A 22,183-nucleotide genomic window follows, 5' to 3' on the forward strand; every position below is an offset into this window, starting at 1 on the left:
GAATATAAGCAATGTTTTGGGTGTTTTAACAATAAGTTAATGCAGGTTTAATAGATAAGGACAGTCATTTTTCCATTAAACGCCATTCATTTGTTGGTTATGGATTTTCATGGTTTATCATCAGAGTACTTCCTGGTGACCACTGCTTCGACATGTACAGCATGTGGGGTTGTTTTAATACACTGTGTTGACTCTATACTGTCCGCGCTCTGTGCTGCATCGTCACCAGACTGTGTAGGAAAGAATGTACGTACAGCGCAGTCATAAATTGCTGAGACACAGTTATTTCCCTATATGCACACACAGGCAGCAGATGCCCCTACGCAGCCCTCGAACGCCATGTTAGAACGGGAAGAAGCGCAGTTAAAGAACCAGAACGGTTTGCAAAAAGACAGCCAAGTCTCTCTCTCTTAAGACTTAAAGGCTTCGGTGTACTGTGCCATGTGTTAGACGTAAAGCCTCGACAGCTGAAGTGCCATTCTGAGGGGAATGAAGGAAATGACGTGGATCAGGCTGAAATTGCGGGTCAATCTTCTCAATGAAATAGGATTGGGAGGTACACGTACGAAGCAGTATGGCTCCGGTCCCAGCCAGAGTCTCATAATTAGGTCAGGAACAGGGAAATCTATATCCTGTATAATAAGAGAAATGTTTACAGAGCAATTTAAGCTATTTGAGACTCTCTGAAAAAGGGGAACTATTGGTCGGGATCCACGATGCAACTGCTGATGAAAAATTATAAACTCTGCAATCTTCCCTATACTTTAAAGGAACAGTTCAAGATTCTGTGCGATTAATATCAGAAGATCGACACCAACTCTCACGTTCCGTATCATAAATATGAAGCCACAGCCTGTAAACGGTTTAGCTTAGCATGAAGACTGGAAAACAGCTAGCCCAGCTCCAGTCAAACGTAACAAAATCCACCTACCAGCATCTCTTAAGCTCACTAATTAACAGGGATTAAACAAGCGAGTAATAATGTGTTAATTAGTGAGCTTTAGAGGTGCAGGTGGGAAGCTAGCTGTGTCTCTTTGTTTCTCGTCTTAATCCCACACTGGGCTAACCAGCTGCTGACTGTAGCTTCTTATATACTGTACATTTTACAATTTGCTAGCGCATTAGCGTATTTACCCCAAAAAGTTGAAGCAGCTTTAATTCTGTAAGTAATCTGTAGGCCACCATCTTTCAAAAAGACTGTCCTGAACAGTTACCACACTACACATTACTACTAGTCTTAATACACTAATAATAAGAATCTTAAGAGTACAACAGGAATCCTTTAGTGTCCTGTCCCACTCATCACCGCACCAATACATAACGAAACAATGCACCCTGAGTCTGACTTCAACAGCGATATGTCTGCATGTGGTCAATCAATCACTGTGTCGTCAAGGCTGTTGCTAGCCTATGAGTCATGGCGGATGACGCTCACGGCTCTCTCTGACACAACCTGTCAGAGCACTAACGGTTAGCTGTCATGCTGGAAGAGAAAGTCAGTCTTTTTTTTTTTCTGAAGAGCTCCAGGATCCTTACTCCTTTGAATGTACCTGGCAACGGAAATGGCGCATTCACGACGTCTACGGTGTTGAAAGCTGCACTCGGAAGTGTGCTAAGTGCCCAAATACTTACCACCCATTCAGATGAAAACGCCCGTGGTGCGTGCTCAGTCATGTAACGATTACCCCGTCTAACGGAACTGCGATTTGTGATATCATCCTGATGATGATCAAAAAGTTCTTAAAACTTTAAAACATACTGGAATCACTTTATTTGTGCGTTATAGAAATCATCATTATTTAGTCCTCCTCTTGTTCTGATAATGATGACATCCTTCACTCTTTAACGGTCAATATTTATCATCACGTACAGTGAAAGTTGGTTGTCGACTTTGTATCTGCAGCAGTGTGAACCAAACAAAGTCCAGCAGATTTACTGTACTTTGCAACAAAGGAAGCTCTTGATCCTGATTCTTGCCAGGATGCAAAGCTCGTTCATTCAAAAGCGGGAAGCTCTGAATCTGTTTCAGGTAAAACAATGTCTCTGGGTTCCTGTCAGAGCTGGAGTACTTTGCTGTGTCTGCGCCACATCTAACAGACATCTCACCTGTGTACTCTGGATCCACATGAGGAGGGTAGAAGCGGAAGTTGATGAAGAAGGGAATAGGCACTCCAAACTTGAACCACTCCACCACATAGGGAGGCTGCTGGCCGTCCAGGGGAGGGGACACGTCACACCCCAGGATCACGCTCTCTCCGGCGCGCGCCGTCACAAACCGGGGCTCCTCTCTCACTCCGTGGGCACCTGAAAGCAAGAAGGAGGAGACGTTTACCACGAAAGAGGGGTGTTTTCTCATAGTCATCCGAGACTGATTTACAAATATAAAATCGGTTGGAAGTTAAGGGTGATCGACTAATCACAAGACGGCCTACATATAGATGGCTGTACATGGGTAGACCCTCTCTTCGTTCCTCATCTCCCCACAGAGAAGCCCATCGTCATCTGTCACCTGCATCTGTTGGTGAAGTGTTCTGTGGTTGTGCCATACTGTACTATAAACGAGCTGCCAAGGGGTTCCATTGATCATCGCTGGCTGCTGCTCAGATAAGCTTTACTATGAGCACCACCAGGCCTGGCGCTCAGCCACGAATGTCCAGGCACGCTGCCGAGCGTTGACCTATCAGATGACTGAAAGGTCGGCATACCTGCCTCTGCAGAACGCTCACTCTGGGAATGGATTTTCTCCAGCTGCCACCCCCGCTTTCATTGAACCGGCTGTATCTCCACCGTCAGAGCGAGCGTGACTACCCGCCCTCGTCCTGGGGGGAAATCGCTTCAGGGATCAAGAGACATGCTGACGTATCACTCCGGAGGAACACCAGCTGCATAACTTAACGCTTTCATTAGCAGCATCATTTGCATTAGCAGGGCTGATTTTTCTACACGAAGAACAAATAACACCAGGACTTTGGGGCTCGAGCAGCGCGAGTGTTACTATCTCTGCTCTGCGTCCCGCCAGCGCCACTGCCAACGCCTTTTCTCCTCTGCACTCTGGAATTAAAACCCCAAATATTTTCAACCCGTTGTTCTGTCTGAAAAATAAACCTCCACCCCTACAGGCCCATATGCATCACTTAGTGATTGTGTTTACCAGTTTAATCTGCATCATCCTGTGACAGAGTTAATCCACTTTATTCGTTTCAGCCGGCACAGATTCTGGACTGAAACAGAGCAGATTTAATCAAATTACACTTTTTAAAAGTGGAGATGTGGTCTGCCAGTTACGAGCCTCAGTCCTGGAATCTGCTTTTGCTAATGTGCCTCTTTGTTAGGAAGGGAGAAAGAGCTACGCCTTGCTACATATCAAAAGCATGTGCATGACTCAGTGACCCGCACATGACCAGCACGAGAATGCAAAAAGCTGCACGAGTCTGAGCGCTGACCTAAAACAGGGTTAATACCCGACAAACAGGCCCTGAATGTTACAAGCAGTGGAGCTGATTGACAACTATAAGCCAAAGAGGCTGTACATCAAAGAAAAGAACAAAACTACAAGCATTAATTTGATTTGATTAATCTAAATCATGGCCGGTAATAAAGCAGCATTTTTCATTAAGATGAATCTGAGGGGGAGTCATGTTTGATCAGGAACAGCACAGCGCGTCAAAATGCATCCAGCCGAGTCTGAACAGCCCGGTAGAAAAATGTTTCAGGGAGCTTTTTTTTTTTTTGCAGGCCTGATGCTCTGACCTGCAACCTGTACAAGCCACGACCTTTAAATGCGCTTCTGAGGAAACCTGTCCCATCCAGTTATGAGCACAACAAAATCAGAAATCTGCTAAACTAATCCTTTCAGGCTTGCAACAAGCCTGAAATTCACACCTGAACACGCTCCATTGCAGCCTCATTTATAACACCTTTAAAAAAGATTATAATAACTCCTTTCAGCGCCCCGTGCAGGGGTTTGTGCAGGCATATGCTCTGAATTTTTCTTGTTAAATGCTCTTTTGAAAAGTCCATTCTGTTTGTATTCTAGATCAGTGAATGCTGACACGAATGCCTTGAAGTGATAGTTGAACATTTTGGAAGAAGCACTACATGGTATGATCCAAGTCTGATGCTGTCCTGTACACAGTTTGTCTGGGTAGTCCTGCACACTTCTGATTTCAGCACCACTTTCACCCGTTTTTCTTTGAGTACAGATGCAGACAGCATAAAGACTGGCAGCAGGGGGGAAACAGCTAGCTTGCCTCATTTCTAACAAATTCTGACTTTTTGGTTTGTTGTATTTGAAAAAATTAAAAGTACATGTGTGGGATAAATAAGGAGCTACAGCTAGCAGCCTGTTGGCTTGCTTAACCTATAGACTGGGAGCAACTGAAGACCGGGGACAAGAAAAGAAAAAGTCACAAAATCCCTGTAAAACTGCAACTTGTTGAGGTTTATTATGTTAAATGCGTACGCTTTAGAGTTCATTTCACTGCCTTTGGACAGCACCAAGTTAGCACCAAGCTTGCGGTCTCCCTCTGTTTTCACTGTTTTGGCTAAAATAACTGAAACTTATTAAACATCTTATTTACAATAAGATGACGGTTTTTGTCCCTCTCCCCTTTTTTAGTTTAGATCACATCTCACTGTATCAAAAATGACATTAGCCACATTTTTATAAGCACTAGACCCAGGCCCGCCAAAATTGCTTGTGCCCAGGACAAGATGACATCCAAAGGCCATTCATAACAGATAGGGTGCTTTCTCTTGGCCCTCCCATGACCCAGGGGCCGGGACAACTGCCCCGCTGTTCCCCTCCTGACGGCAGCCCTGGTAAGATCGATAAATTGGCCAGTGAATATACATCAGCAGATAAACAGAATGACTGCATCAGGGAACACTTAATACCTGCTTATTTGAACTATTGTGTGCTGTATATTTGTATGTCTTGTAAAGTTTTGTGACTCTACCTCGAGCTCAAATATCCTCTGATGCGTCTCAGCCCTTAGCAGTCTGACAGAAGTCGAGTCCAGGACCAACTAACTGTTGTAGATGTTGAGGACACACTCGTGTACCTGACCAGATGTGTTGGATGACAGAGACGTCGAGTGTCTTCTGTCTTTGCTTATGGGTCCAGCACTTGTGCTGTATGGCTTTCAGAAGAAAACAGAGAGCAGGCTCCCATCCATAATGAAACACACTGGACACATTGTTTGGTTTGAGTAAGTAGAGTCACATGACAAGAAGCACAGGCTCAAAACCTGCTACTGAATGCTGCTGAAATCCATTGTTTTCTCTGCAGACAGTTCAGGTTGCAGAAGTTTTCCAGGCTCGGGTTTCAGGCTGGCTTTTTATTTTTGGATCGCGGTGGCATTGGGAGCGTGTCTCAGAGAAAAGACTTTAAAGACTTGCCATAATATATTGGAGGGCTAATAATTCTCCGATTCCTTTATGGGATCCTCATGAGGGGACAATCAGCATAGGCTTGGTCACTGCCTGTGCCTTTTTCATTTCCTTAATGGAGACACAGTGACCCAGTAGGGTTTATGGGGGCTTATTCAGGGAAAATATTTATGCTCCCAACAAGACATAAATGTTATACAAGAGTCCATGCTCAAGATCTTCCAAATAGAAAGAACTGTAGCGATAAAGGGATCGATATAGTTAAGGGATGATTGCTTGGGCATCGTAAATGTCAACCGAAGTCGCACAGGTAGAAAATCTGTCGAGTCAGATCTGCATAAATCAGACAGCTAATAAATCCAGAAGACCAATATGTTTTATACATCCTCCCTCGGCATATAGTGGATTTACTGCCATGATCATGAATTCCTGAAGGGTAACAATTCAGTCACCTGTCAGATAAATCATCTATACGGCAGGCACTTCATGTACAAAAGCAAAATACAGGAGGGGTAATTCCTCATTGCTTGGCAGAGGTTAAACAGGCGGTGGCAACAGTGAGTTAGTCAGTTATTTATCATTGATTAATCTGCTGATTAATCATTTGGCCCATAACATGTCAGAAAAAAAGTGAAAAATACAATTTAATATACATATTTAAGCCTACAGTATCTGTCCTTTTTGGCTGATGACCCGTTAAAATACAGCATGATGTACTAGTCTTGAAATCTGTCTATCAGATCTATCACATTGCTCACAAAAAGCATTGACAGAATGCAGTTTTTCTCCATAACTAGTTCTTTAAGCATCTTGTGAGCGCACGGAAAATGAGAATGAAATTTGTGTAACTGTTTCATGCATATAACTGTAACCCAGCCCACATGGGAGTACAAGACACCATGAACTCATACAAGCCAGGACCAGAGTGCTGCGTAAACACTTCCAAACAACAGAGAAAGTCCAAAAATAGAGAAGCAACTTAAGCATCTTTTTACGATCAAATTTCATAAATCACTGACAAAAACGGTTACCGTGCAGTGCAGGAGGAATCAGAATAAATACTAATTACATTTCACATCTTGCCCTCAAAGTTGGCAAACTCCAAATTAAACAGCCATGCATGTTTTGATCATCTGTGCAGCAGATTGTTTCAGGGTTTTGTCGAGACATTTAATGGGAATACAACCCTCTGAACAGAACAAAAGATAATGGGATTCATTTCTAACTTTTTCCCAAATCAAACAGCTCACACAGTTACTTTTCCTCCTGAATATTTCTGAATCGACCAACATCAACGTCCAGAGAAACAATACTGACTCTCAAATGTGCAACTTCCATCTTTAATTAAAAAAAACACAATTACAACAAAATGGATTCCTGTGGATATACAGCATGTTCGCACTCTTCAAGTAAGGCTCTTTTGCCCAAGGAGAGCTTCTTATTTATTCCGACTCCTGCCATTTTGAGATGTGGCGATTCGGCGAATTAAACAGCATCTACAAATTCAGATTCCTGAAGCCGAATTCAGTACAGGAGACACACATGCATTGTTAAGTTAAGTTTGAGTATCAATAATGTTCAGTTTGTTAATGACTGATCCTGGAGCTCTACCAGCAGAGTCAGTAACAGACCCAATTCTAACCTTATAGGTCATAAATTTATCAAGACGAAAGCCCAAGGATTTATCTCTGCTAGCATACATTGCTGTTTATACCATCCATATTTGTGTTTTGCTAATCTCCACTTGTAACACCACAAACTAACCACATTTAACATCTTGTGCTGGCCAGATTTCGACTCTGAATTATAACATTACATCATCTGCATATAATGAAACATACAATTTTGACATAAACTGCCTATCTGAAGAGATACGCAGGAGTTATTGCAAAAGGAAAATTCAAACCAGTCACTGAAAACATCTAAATCTCCCACCTAAATTAAAGGGAAGGAGATTTCTATTAAGCCTTTTGAAGGTCGCCAAGAGATGCAAGAGTTGATTTGTGTTTGTCACTTCAACTTTTGTTCAGTCAACATCTGTAGTCGTAACTTCTTTTGTAAAGTGTTTCATTAAGCTCAGCTGATGTTAAACACTTACCAACAGTGTAGGAGGACGCTTCATGTTTGATGTGATAAAGACAAGTTGTTACTTCTAATGAGCAGGACTGTTCGTATCCGGTTTGTTATTGTTAGGCATGCATGGGGATGTACTATATTTGTGACTTTACTCTCATAATATCAATATACTATTGCTCTTTGTAATGTTTGTAATACCATGCGGGCTGGGCAACTTTTGATATATGACATTAATTGATTATTAAGCAAATGCAAACAGAGAAAGCAAGAAGTGAGTGAAACGGCCAAAGAAAAATGTTAACTGATAGAGATGATGTGTTGAAACAATATCAGAAACCAATGAAAACATCAAGTTGATGGTCAATAAACAGCTACAGTCCAGCTCATGAATCATCGGGAGAGAGCAGGGTTTAAATCTGCAGGAGAATTTTAACTCGGAGCATTTTTTTTTAAGCGCTGTGGCTGAAAATGGCATAAAAAGCACACAACACTGTACTTTCCGTAATGATCTCAGATTTGTACTGTAAATAGACTCTCGAGGCAATTTTGGGGCAATAATCACGCCGAGCAGAGCCAGCGAAATGTTCTGACTGGAATGACGTCCAATAACACGCTGAACAAAATTGCGGACAAATACGAAAACTGACGGAGTTCAGTGAGACACAGTTTCAGATGAGCAGTGCTCAGATGTTCCGGTGTGGGCCAACAGCAGCGCAATACTTCACCCAGTAAAACTAAAATCTAATATTTACCCCGTGCTCAGATTTGATTCAGCAAATGAGCGAGGAGAACCATTGCTCACTGCAGTTAGAGATTTTGGAAAGGATACATCAAAGTGTGCGTGCGCCTCGCAGCGAGGAGGATATGAGCGCTGCTTTATGCTGGACAGAGCTCCCGATGTGGAGGATGTAATGGAATATAGACTGGACGGAGGCTGGAGAGAGGAGCTCAAGGACGTGCAGCCACTGGGCTGGATGGGCCACTGACAGGGCGGTAATTGAATGCCAGCCTGCATGTGCTGAAGGTCACATCAGAGAATGGCCTGAGTGTGTGTGTGTGTGTGTGTGTGTGTGTGTGTGTGTGTGTGTGTGTGTGTGTGGTGGGGACATGCCTGTGTGTATTTGTATATATCTGTGTTAATATTGGTCTGTAAAATCAAATGTGCAGAACTGAAAGTACATCAGAATATACAGTCAGACAGAGAAAACGCCCATTACATGTATATGAGCTGACTCTCATGCCAGAGGGTGGAGAAGATGGTGGTGGCATAACAGCTGGACAAGAGAGAAACCACGGTTCAAGGCAACGTCTGGACAATCATAAGCTTGAAACCACCTGATATTTTAAGGCTATGACGGGACATCTGCCAGATATTTTAAGGCAAAACAGGATCTTTTCCTATCCCTAACCTGGTGGGTGTTGTGCCTAAACCTAACCAGAGCAGAAGAACAGCGCAGTTACAACATAAAATGGAAAACTGAACCGAAAGAATTGTACAGTTGCTGGTGGATTCTGTTGAAAGAGTACAATTGGCATTTAGTCAAACCTTTATCGGCATCTATTATCAGCCAACGTGATCACTGGAAGTTAGAAGTTAAAACTGAATGTGTCTTCATGTTGCAACTCAATTTTCTGTTAATCTCTTGTTTCAACGATGTGCAACTAATTGGTTAGGGTTAGGAAAACATCATGGTTTGACTTAAAAAACATGTTTTGACCGGCATGATCACAGTTGAAGACAGTCCAACTTCTCCTTTGAAAAATAGTTGGTTTAGGTAGCAACAAAAACAGCAGGAAAAGTCTGCAGGTGTCCTTACAAATACCCAACAGTGTGACTCGACTCGACTCTGACTTATTGTAATAACATCACCACACCCTCCATCTCCTGATGTGAAAAGAGACTAAAAGCATGTAATGTTAATGTGATGTGCCACATTTGGAACATAGTGGATGCTACCGTGGTTTGCAGAAATGTTAATAATATCCTGGCAACTGGGCTGACAACACTTGTAATGCTGCAGTTCCAGAATTTGGCACGCAAGTAGTGTTCAATACGTCTCTGTTGAAGCACCACTTGAACATCACGCATTCAGCATTGAGTTTAAAGAGAAAATAAAGCAAAAGCTATAAAAAAAAAAAAAAAGTTTTTTCTAAAAACGCCTCCATGCTGCTTTTCTACTGTTCCCTGTTTTCTGGGTGGGTTGTAATGTCGAACATCATGAAAACAAGAAAACACCAGAAACAGAAAGGCAAACTTTCGCAATAGGCAAGGAGTTGGTTCACCAATGTTTAATAACCTGCATACACATAGTAATTTTTGTATAAAACTGGGTATAACTACATCAGCCCAGCAGATTTCGGATGATCCCGGTTCGGTTTCACGCTGCATTTACCACCCGGCTAGATTTGGCTTCTGTATCTGATCACCAGTAATGAAAAACAAAAGCAATAACTCGAGTTACAGAGTCATCTGTGTACATCACAGGCAGAAATTAGAAACCTAGATGATGGATGATCGTGGTGGCTTATTTGTGAGGATGCATTTTTGTTGTTGTTGTTATTGGTACAGGGGGAGAGTGCGGTACACAGACACAGACAAAGGACAAGACGTGAAATACACAGAAACAGACAGAGGACAGGGATTCATAAGCAACATAAACCATAATGTGTACATTAATGAATAATAAAATAAGTAAACTCTTCTTCTCTGTCATTTTCCATCGCTGTCAAACTCCGAACATCCACAGTTCTGATCAGCAGTCTTTCACTCATCCACCATTTGGACCAGACCTGTTCGACTGGCGGCCCAATGCTGCCCTTAAACAGCCTCAGTTCGGCCATTTCATAACTTTGTTAGAAGGCTAATCAGCCCATTCTTTAGTTGCTTCTTCTGCTGGTCACAAAAATGCTTAATTCAAAAGTTTTTACCCAGGCAGGCTTAAGTCAAACTGAGAACCTACTCCTTCTTCTACTTCTTTTTCTTCTTTGATTAAAAGGTGCATTAAAATCCTGAGCTTTACAGGTCAGACCAAAAGAAGTAGCTGAATAGGCCAGGTTTAGTCTCTGAGGGATCCTGTCTACTATCCCTACAGGTAACTGTTAACTTGCATTCAAAACTCCCTTTACTTTTCTGCCGTTTTTTACAGATTTAACATTCTGTAGGCCAAAGGGTATCGTCCAGTCCAGCCTATAGGATTCTGTCCACATTAGGTGTAATTCAGCAGACAAGACAACGACCTCATTGTCTCTACTTTTTACTCCTGTACAGGAACAATCCAAGATAGATTTGGTCTCTTCATTATTTAGCCCTCTTTAATGGCAAAGTTCCCTCCTCAGACAAGCAATGCTCAGTCAGGGATGCAATGGATGTGCTGACACCTGCTCGAACACACAGCCAGGAGAGCGAGAGAGGGAGATGTGTGTGTGTGTGTGTGTGTGTGTGCGTGTGTGTGTGAGAAACAGGCTCGGCTTGCCAAAGGCACAAAGGGCGAACCAACGTTGCCGGGCACTGCAGAGGTGCATCACTTTATGGGACATCTTTGGCAGGAGCCGTTCAGTCACAGACATTCCTCAGTCCGGCCACGATTCAGTCATTTTTCAGATGAGTTATAAATGCTTCAGTCGAGGTGTTTTAAATTAATTACACAAAGAGGCATATTGCTGCTAACAGCTCTTATTAGTGCTTTCGTGTGGCTTGTCTAATTACAGCTGCTGTTTATTCAGCCTCAATAAATCACAAGCAACAGTGTGCGAGGATCAGAGCTCCTGTATCGCATGTGAGCCGCTCAGGCGTCCACAGAGCGACGCCGGGCTCCACATATCTTCCAATCAACGTATCCGCTTCCACATAATTCCCATTCACTCGCTTCCTCTTTCTGCTGTATGGCGGTCTCGTATATAAACACTCAAGCTGCAGTTCAGACGACATGAGTGAGCTCTGTGTGGGTTCAACACTTCTCTCTGGAAACAAAGTACTTCTTTACACTGGTGCATGTATGTTTCCCCAAAACAGAGGAGAGTCACAACATATTCAGTGAAACGTTCCTTTCAGACGCACAGAATGTGTTTTTGATTGAGATGGAGTCAGTCTGTGCTTAATAGTATTTTGAAGAAAGACAAAAATAGTAAATTAACATTATTATGCATATTAAGATGGCTTTTTTGCATCACTTCATGGCCTATATAGTTAACTGCATGCATGTTTTAAAATGTCTATTATTACCATGGTAATTCTGTCTTAGCTCATTAGCACTATGAGCATCATTGCCTTTGTGTCTTAGCCTAAACCTCTAATCCTAAACACTGTGAGCTACTTTTTCAGTATCAATTCTAAAAGAAACTTTTTTAAACTAACAACAATTCTACAAAATAATACTCAAACAAACATTTTTCCATTTGGAAATCAATCAAAAGCAGAATTAGATGCTGCTAAATGGGCCGACAGAGTTATTATTTCATTACCATGTTGCATTTACATTTTTATCCCTGGCTGCCCACAGTGTGCATGGTAGTAGTTTTCTCTCCTAACTTTGACTAGAAACTATCTTTTACACCTTTAGACTTCACAACTCAGTGGTGATGGGGCGTTTTTTACACTTTTCTGGCATTTTCATAGACAAAACTATTCACCATTCGAGCCGATGGATTGACAATGAAAATAAGTGCTAGCTGCAGAATTTTCACATAAAACTTCCCAGTCTGATCACAACCTCAGTAAATTACATTATACAGTATAAGCTGAATCACGTTATCGTGCGGGATTGACTATTGTTTTCTCTCTCAGTTTAAATCATCGGAATCCTCCTTTAATCATTAAGTTCATTTATCGCTCGGCTGCCTGATCAATCGCAGCTCTACACGTATTCCTCTCAGCTGTGTGATGAGACGGATGGATTTCAGCGTACAGATCCTATAACTGGACCTGCGGTGAGTGTAACATCAACACGGTCTCATCTTTCACTTCTATTATTACAAGCAGCGGCGCACGCTTTCAGAGAGATGATGATGATCTAGAGGCTGGGAGAGCAGCTCCATCCAACCAGAACCACATGATCTGAAAAAAAAAAAAACAAAAAAAAAAAAACTGGCTTTCCCAGAATGCTCCAGGCTTTGTTTGAAAGGGAAACTCCGCTGGGACCGGACCGGCTGAGGGGAGGAGGAGAGGTGAGGGGAGGCGGTGGGGGAGAGAGGAAGGGGGGAGGAGGGGGCATCACCACCAGAAAAGAGCTGGCACATGCCCAGTACTGAGAGTCTGCCATCCACAGCTTGAGCACAGGCCCGCTCCTAAGCTCATTACCGAGCTTTCCTCTTATGATTGTGAGCGAGGAAGTGCGGCAGCGAGAAATATGAATAAGAGAGATGAAGTTGTTCTGTTTGTCCGCCGGGGGAAAAATGATGAACCGGCCGGACCGGATCATTTCAGAGCGGCTTGGCGGGCGAGTTATAGCGTCAGTCAACCAAATGTGTTAAATACACGTACTTACAGCGCAGGTGAGAAGAGAAATGACACAGCGCTGCCAAGAAATGAAGATGAATAATGACAACTGAGAGTTTAAAGTGTAAACAGGAGTCTGAATTAGGGTTTTATTAAATGTAGTTACTGAGCTGCATGAATGCTTTGTGCTGCATCATCGTGGTGGTTCAGCTCTCGACCTTGTGTTTTTTGTATTTTCTGGGCTGCTTCAGATAGAAAATGAAGAAAGAAAATATTCTTACAATTACTGAGGAGCTTGTACTTGTCTTGAATACTCTACTTTATATGGCTACTATAACTTTTTAGTCAACTTACATTTCTATCACTGCTACATCTTTGATTAAGCATTTCATATTTAATCTTAACATGACAATTTCCATCATTCCACCACAAAGCAGCATATAAAATAGCTCCACCTTGACAAATTGCAACAAAAAATGGTGCTCATGTGTTAAAGCATCTGTAATATTCATCCAGTAATGTAAAATGTTTACAATTTCACATTCAAAGTACTTACTTTTGCTACTGTAGATAGCTATATTGACTATAGCTGCCAGTACAATACTGATTTAGTTTAGTTACATTTAGTTACTACTTACTTTGTAGATTCAGCTTATTCAGCAATTATATGCTGTTAAGTTGTGATAATCAAACATTACTGTGGGAGGGACATAAGAGGATGTTAAATCAGAGCCAAAGTAGCACATTTTTAAATTAGGTCATTTCATCTGCAGTCTGACAGAAAAACCACTGTGGTTTACCAATGTGGTAAAGTTTGACGATTTCACATCACCGACTGGAGTTTCACTCGGACGTTATAGTAACAAGTGAGCAAATGAAACGCACCACTTCTTTAAACAGATTTCTCTGGGTTGGAAACATTTACGTATTGATGTAATGATTACACAACTTAGCAAATATATTACAAACATCTTGTTGTTTTGAGACATTTTAATGTGGAAATGTTGAATGTGAGGGAAATGCTATGAGGTGTCTCAGATACGGGCCATCCAATACAACCTGATATGAATCAATTCACTGTAACAATCAGGACAGGAAACATGTTGTACATCATGCACAGAGCAGCATGTACTTATAGTAAGTAGTCTAACAGTGTAGCAACACACGCAGTAATGTAAGCACAGGGTACTCAGCAGAGAACAAAACCATGGCAGTGGCAGTTTATGACTTCTGCTTCATGTTTCCCTGACTGCTCTGTGCACCTAATTCACTGCAAAACTCTTACTGTTTCATAATTGTGGCATTTAGTCTGCTCTTCATTATGCATGTATATAAACACATCTGAGTCTGTGGACACACACAGTGAGGTGCAGACCAGCCTCAACGCAAGTCTATCTAAAGCACGTCGCACAACTTTTCAACTGTTTCTTCTCCATCAGGAGCTCGTTCCAGCACGAGGAGCTGGAGAAGAGACGCGTGACATGTTTTAATTTTGATGGCACAAAAAACAGTTGCAGGGCATTACTGAAAAAGGCAGTGCAGAGAGAGCTGCACACAGGACTACAATCAATGAAAAATACAAGAATACAAAGTTTCGACATGTCAAATCCATAACCACCACGGGCCAGAAATGCAATTAAAACCAAGTTCATTCTTTAAGTTCTCTTTTTTCATATTCGCAGTACTGATGTAAGCAATGTGTCCACAGGATCCATCATTTCCGTGCATTGCAGCTGTGCAATGCATCCTGGCATCAAGAGACGAGGCATCACGTTGGCCGCTCCATTCCCACAAAATGAACCGCTGTCCATCTAAAATGAAGACGGGTTTAGCAACTGCGAGCGGCCATGTTGATCCAGTTTAATGGAGCAAACAGCCCACAGTGGACACTGCTTTTAAATCAGACTGTCTCAACTATAGTGAGCCGATGATCAGGCCTAGACGATTATCAGGGCTGATATTCTGCATGTTTCTTGATTACGGTTGATTTCTTTGTCAGATTGCAGATAATATAAACACATTTAAAAATGTGCTCCTTTTACTCTGATGCAACATCCTCTCACACTATGTCCCGCCCACAACAATATCTGATTGGTAACACGTCACAATTGAACAGCCTACAAACACTGAATAAGCTGAATCTGCAAAGTAACTAGTAACGAAATGTATCGAATAAATGTAGTGGAGAGGAAGTGTAAAGTAGCAGGAAATGGAAATAATCAGGAAAAGTACCAGGAAATTGTATTCATGATGAGAACTTGAGGAAATTGGACTTTACTGATTCATCACATGTTGTTCAACTTCTCTAGTCTCCTTGATTTCTAATAATCTGGATCGGTATCGGCCTTGAAAAACCTGTATCGGTCGACTCTTAGTCCCAGCCTCCAGTGGCACTATATCATTTAGTGCCCATCATCAGGCTGTAAACACTGAAATACTGCCAGTGCCTGCAACAGCTCTTAGAGGTCATGAGGGTTTTGACTGCATTGATGGTGAGGGCCAAACAACTTCAGTCAAATTGACAAATGTGATATATTAACGTCAATCATATTTGAGAAGAAATTCAACCAAAACTGACTTACGGCTGTTCCTCAGGAAAAAGCAGATCCTTGGCAACAACTAAACTGTATATTCTGTCGCTGTCTGAGGATTGTATTATCATATTTAGCAAAAACAGAAAAGCAGTCACAACATAAAGCATCACTAGATTGCCTAAAGGCAGCCAAACTCATCCCCTTACTCGTATCATTAAAACTTTTGAGAACGCAGCAGAGTTTGTCAAATTAACACACTGCTGTCAAAACATTTCCTCCACCATCTCATGGAAATCAGCCTCACACAATGTCCCAGACAGCTCCAACAACCAGACAAAAACCGAAGACAGCCCAGTCTCTCTGAACTGCAGTCTGAAGACGGACTCCAGACACAGTGGGAGGGCTTTCAGACGCTGCCTCGGCACTACTGGGAGGCCTCAGATATGTGACTGGCAGCTCTGACACCTTCACAGAATACTGTCTGCCGCTATATATCTCCGTCTTTGAAGGAGCGCGCCTTCAGAAGGAACCCAGCGATGAGAACAGGCGTGCCAAGCCCACGGTTCACGAGGGAGCTCCAGATCCGTGTGGAACATCAAGGAGGAAGCGCACAAGAAGGGAATGACAGACGAATGCCATCTGGCCTCGAGCCAGTTCAACAAACGCTTAAAAAACACGAAGTCCCAGCACAGGACCTGAGAGGAGAGCCATCAGTGACTCAGGCTGAAAATAGTCCTTCAAATATACCACTCCCCGACACTTGCCAATGACATTTAATTACTTCTGTATTGCCATCAGCGTCCCTCTCGCGTCACCTTGATCGGTTGCCAAGTCACCGTTGACTTTGTTGAACTAACCTCGAGTCTCCCCGTCCATATGTTGCCTCCCCAATGGGCACTTGGCACAAGGAAACTTCTCTGACCATCCATTTAATGTGACTGATGGTTCCGACCTGAGCTATCCTGTGTAAAACACTGACTTAGAGGTAACTGGGTGGAGAAAAGAGTCCAGGAGTATGAAGTAAACTTATCTAATTACATCTTCTGAAGGCTTTTTGTAATTAAGTTTATTTTTCTTTAGTCATTTTGTGATTGACTTGATTCATTTTTTTCTGATTAGAAAATCACTCTAGAAACTATTTTAATGAAGCAACTAATCCACAGGCTAACACAACAGCTCACTGCAACAAAAAAAAAAGCCGAGCACTTCCAGCTCTCGCCAAGAGAAGAAGAGGACTGCCAAATTCGTGAGATTGTTGACAAGGTGCAGGCGAACTTATCGGGGGCAGAGAACAAGGCTGTTCACCACACGTTCAGAATGGAAACAGCCTTGTGTTTAAAAAACGCAATGAGGTGCGTTGGTGGGGGCGTATTGTTTTAGAAATCAGATCCAGAAGGCTGGTTTGAGTCATAGATCCATGAGTTTGAAGGCTTAACAGACACACAAAAAAACACAGCAGGTTTAGGATATCACGAGGAAGGGTCTGACTTTAAGAATTTTTTATGGGTAGTCCTCCAGGAGTGTTTGACTAATGTATGAATTTATGATGATTAGGATGCTGCCTCTCTGCCTGTTATTACAATAGTACTGTTGTCTGTCTGACGCTGGTCTCACAAGTAGAGACATACAATTTAATTTTTCGGTTTTTGTAGGCTGTCTATTATAGTAATTAGAAAGAAAGGGATGGGCCAAAATTTGAATCAAAAACTGGAATCGGTCATGAAAATCTCAATTTTCTGACAACCTTGTGCACACTGTTCAGCAACCACAGGCTTCAGTTTCAAATTCGCAGTTTTTGCTAGAACACACCAGCAGCAAAAGAACAGTAAGGCCAAAAAGTGTCTTCTTATCAGCCGCAGATGCACTCTTCTTTTTTTTTTTTTATGGACACATGAGCGCAACCTGCCGCATATTTTAATGATTCAGGTCAATTCTCTCCTGTTTAACAAGTGTACTAACAACGACTTCCTTTTGGGCTCTGCCAAAACGCAAGTGACCTACACTTAATTCTGTGCCTGAACACATCATCAGGAGCTGCTGCTCCACCAACATGACGCTCATACTTCGCTGTGTAGACGCAAATTCATGATTCATAGATGGAGGGGGTTATGAGAACAACAACAAGCCAATCACTGTGTAAACATTTCAACTTGTCAAACGACTCGATGTTGGACCCCTTTATAAGTCAACAGTCGACACTGTTGACATCCTGTTGACAAAAATGTTGACACCCATCAGATTTTGTGTCTGGATGCTGTCGAGCGACTTCACCTTCCACTTTCAACACCATCCTGCCAGCCACAAATAATCCCAGCTAAACTTGACCCATTTAGGTTTTTCAATTTCCCCTAAAGATGAAAACATTTCATGCATCTGGGACTCGGCTTGTCAGACAGACTCTCTATGAACACAGCTCAGCATGCAAGTGCGCAGCCATGACGCTCACGAGCAATTATTTTTTCCACTTTTTTCCCTTTAATCATCGGATAGTTCCTGCAGATAGTTACAGTCCACACACTAGACCGCTATGAATCCTAATGACATCTTACAGCACTAAAGTCAAAACTGATGTTAAATTAGATTTTTTTTTTTGCCCTCAAACACAGATCCGTTACTGTAGACTATATAACAGAATTGGACGCAGACTGAAGCTAATGCTGAAGTGCCTTAATGTTGCATTCATTTTAAGGGTGAACAGTGGGTGACTCCACTGCTGGTTGCAAAAAAGAAGCACAATTGTATGTAAGCTTATGATAAAATAAGCCTACTTCTTACTTGTTTTCACCTCAGTGAGTTAGTTACATTTAGTAATGGTTAGTAACAGCACAGTTAGTGACGTTTTGGTCCAAATTAGAGTAAAATAGACGATAAACCAGGATATGCTTTAGGATATGGCTACATTGTGACGCTCAAACATATCCTCATACCTGAACGACCCGAATAGATCGACTGCCAGTGATTCCCATAACTGCGTGACTTTTGCAGCGTACTAGTCAGTAGTCCTGTGTTTGTTTAACTAGACCATCCACCTCAACCAGCTCCTTGTGAGGATTTTTGTCGCTCTTTACATTCCATCATCTGACTTCCTCCAAGCCAACAATAAAGACAAATACAGGTTGTAGTAAGTGGGTTTCAAAGTCAACCTATATAGTCATTTTTCTGCTAAGGACGAGCTGGATTGACACCTTTGACACAAAAAAACAAGATGGCAACTGCCGTCATGCCAAACTGAAGGCTTCAGCATGTTTACAGTCTACAAACTAAGAGCGACATCATGGTGGCTGAGTCCACTTTTCTCATAAAGTCTTCAGCTGTTACTAATAAAAGTTCGGCATATACACAACGAGGTGCAGACCACTGTGAGTTCAATGAGTTCGTCCACAATTCAACACATCAACTCTCCTCCTAACAACAGCTTATGTCCAAGATACTGTAGAGTATTATCTGACTGTGTTTGTGTTATTTCAGACTTTCTGTGTAGTGAAACTGTTAATATCTCCTTAATGTGGAATTATGTTTTTACTCAATGCTTTTTGATGGATGTTCATCTGTACATTTGTAATCTGACCAGTATCTTTCATGCATGAGGCACTGAAAAAAATAATTAAACCACTTTATCAGTGCTCTTACCTTCAGGTCTGACAATGGAAAACCCATCAAATTTTCTTGATATAGTGTCTTTTCTAATTGGCAGATCAGGGTGTGGACCACCATTTTAGTGGTTTGATATCTAATACAGCAGGATGGGATCATAGCAGCTCTGATGAAGGAGTGACACACAGCTGAACATGTATAGCTTTTGGCTTTTGAGATTTCAGCTTATTTAAATACCCATACTTTACCCATACTACTTTAGGTTGGACATTTTGAGAAACACGCTCCCTCACTTTCTCGCTGAAAGCACGAAGACTGGAAAACAAGGGTTGACAGCTAGCCTACTACTCCAAGGCTCACCAAATGCCATGTTTAATCTGCACAAAACAATGTGAAAAAGCTAACATTTTGTGGCCCAGGACGAGGGACTTCATGGAGATTCTGCTGGTTGCCTGGCGACGACAAGACTCCAGGAAGTCACTGCTCCCCGCCAAGTAATAGTCCCACAATCAACATCCCTTCAAACCACAAACTGCTGTTTTAACACTATGGATTTAACGAACATGTTAATACTAAACAGACAAGCTGCTCGGTTGACATTTGTACAGGGCCGGGCTAGCTGTTTCCCCTCATTTCCAGTCTTTATGCTAAGCTACGCTAACCTGCCCGTTGCGGCTTCAAATTGAACGGACAGATGTGAAAGCTGCATCAGTCTTCTCATCTAACTCTCAGGAGGAAACCAAACCAGCTGATTCATGTGGAGTTTCTCTTTTTAAAAAAATACTTATTTTCTAGTGCATATTACTTAATTGGTACCTTACATGTGTCTTCCCTCAGATTGTCGATGGACTGTGCTACAATTCATACATGAAAAATAACAATTGAAGACATTGAAACTGCATGATTGGTGCCAAAAAACATTCAAGTCTAATAGGAGGTTAGTGTGCTGTCTTGAAAGATGAGTTGACATGATTTTCAGAGATTCTCTGTGGCACCAGACTGGGTTCAGACGCTATATTCCGGGACACTGTAGCTCTCATTTGTAATCATAAGCAGACTGCGTTGTGATTTGTTTCAGCCTGTAAAGCCTATTCAAAAGTAAATCACCTTCAGCGCGGTGCCGACGCCAGACAACACCTCTGAGTCGATATTATTAAGCCTCATCTATGCCTTTGTGAAATGGAGAATTTCTGCTTTCTTTTTTTTTTTTTTTTTTCAAAACAATCAAACATGATGAAGTTCCAACATTACTGCTTAGCTCGGACCTGGCTGTCATCAGCAGCAGACCAGTTTTGACTGGGTATGCGGGGGTCATTGGGATCAGTTACCAGGCGACAGCTTGGCACATGTCTCCCTCATCTGGACACCAGTGGAAAAGCAAGGTTAAGTAAGTACATGGGTCAATACTGAGAGTGCTGAGGAAAAAAAAAATAGAACAAAAGGGATATTGTGCAGTTTGTTGCTCCAGGAATGACTACAGTTCATGAAGTACTTGGAGCAAGCATCAAGGCGAGCCCTTGCAAAGCCTTGTGTGTGTGTGTGTGTGTGTGTGTGTGTGTGTGTGTGTGTGTGTGTGTGTTCCCGGTGCATCACACACAGCAGTGTGAGTGTGTCCATGTGCAGTGTGAAATTCGCCATATGATTCCCATGCATGCAGGGGGAGAAGGGCTCCATCCATTCATGAGAGCATTTTATCTGACGCGCAATGCATTATTTAGTTACTTTTCCATCTTGAGGGCTGAGACGGTCACACCCCTCTCTGGAGAACTCAAATGGGACTGCTTGGCTATGATACAATGCACACATCTCCCCTCCTCTACAGGCTGCAGGGACGTTATCTCCAATTTGCTCCTTGTTTTATCACCCCAAACGAGAAACACTGTACTGTGGGTATATATCACAGCACGGGGCCTAAACCCACACCACACACATACACACCACACACACACATCAATCAAGCCATCTTTGTCATGGGCCAATCACCACATGTGAATTGATCACATATGATGCAGGGCCATTTCAGGACTGAACTTTCATGTGACAGATGATGGTGTGTGCAGCCATTTGTTAAGAATGGAGGCAGCCAACCACACTTCTTTCATGTGAAGATGATACAATTTAAAAAATTAAATAAAAATGCCATGCGATGAAGAAGAGGGGAAAAAAGAAAGGCATCAGCAGGCGCACACACAGGCAGACAGCAGAAATCATATGTGCGGCACAAGATATATTGCACTTCAACTCACCTTGAGCGGCCGTTCCTCTGGTGCTGAATACACTTGCTATCAGAGTGGCCACATACCAAATCATAGTACTATTGCCGACCAGCTATTACCACGCAAAGTGCCCCGTTCAACCAATCTCTCATATTCGACCTTGCACCTCACGGTCTCTTTAGCAAAAGCCCCTTTCTCATATCCTATTCTCTTTCCTCGTGGCGTTTCCCTTCATCCCTTCCCTCCCCCGTCCTTCCATCCGCATCCTCTCCCGAAGAGACAGAGCACCTGCACCGCCGCGTTTGTAGTAGACGGAGCCGTTTTACGAGCGCATAGTGAAACCAAGTGTGAGAATGCAGCCACAGGTCCGCCTCTTCTGTCATCGGATTGGCTGCTGATTGAGGCTTTGGGGCGTGTATTGGTTCTCCGTACGGCCCCGCACCCGAATGACAGGAGAGCGGCCGTGCGCCGATTCAAGGTGAGTTGGAGCGTGCCATAGTAGTGGAGCCGCAGTATCATGCGCATTGACGGAGAGACGTGTCCACATCTTTAAATACCTCTCCTTAAAGCTTGTTCTCCCCCACCACCACCACCACCACCAACATCCCGACCCCCCCAAGTGTGCCATCACCGCCCCATCATCCATTCATCCCGTCATCGTATCAATATCGGCACCATGCAGATGTTTACTGTATGTGCCATGAAAAAAAAGAGGGGAGGGAGGGGGCGCGGATGGATGGATGGATGGGTGGATGGATGGATGGATGGATGGATACATGTGGTGGTGGCGGTGGTGGATGTGTGTGACTCATCTGTCGCTCACCCCGTAGCCCTCGGCTGTTGTCATGTCACTGTCACCGACATTAAACCGCTCTCACTGTCTGGCTTTATATGGTGGGTGTGGCGACAGATACAATACAGCTCGCCTGCTTTCTTTC

At 42.7% G+C, this 22,183-nt stretch overlaps 1 protein-coding gene across 3 annotated transcripts in view; it reads right to left on the reverse strand.

The window, feature by feature from the left end:
* Window positions 1-21,523, reverse strand: part of igsf9ba (immunoglobulin superfamily, member 9Ba) — a 71,311-nt gene extending 49,788 nt beyond the window's left edge. Inside the window, exons 1-2 of one of the 3 annotated variants that reach the window (XM_037122210.1) lie at window positions 21,276-21,522; window positions 2,107-2,304 (exon numbers count right to left, since the gene is read on the reverse strand). In XM_037122210.1, coding sequence (XP_036978105.1) covers window positions 2,107-2,304; window positions 21,276-21,339 — 262 coding nt within the window. In that variant the 5' untranslated portion in view covers window positions 21,340-21,522. Of the gene's footprint in view, window positions 1-2,106; window positions 2,305-21,275 lie in introns of all 3 variants that reach the window. The other 2 variants (XM_037122218.1, XM_037122226.1) reach the window with 2 other exon arrangements.
* Between the last annotated feature and the right edge of the window lie 660 nt (window positions 21,524-22,183).

Source organism: Acanthopagrus latus, chromosome 2, assembly GCF_904848185.1.
Source record: "Acanthopagrus latus isolate v.2019 chromosome 2, fAcaLat1.1, whole genome shotgun sequence".
NCBI lineage: Eukaryota > Metazoa > Chordata > Actinopteri > Spariformes > Sparidae > Acanthopagrus > Acanthopagrus latus.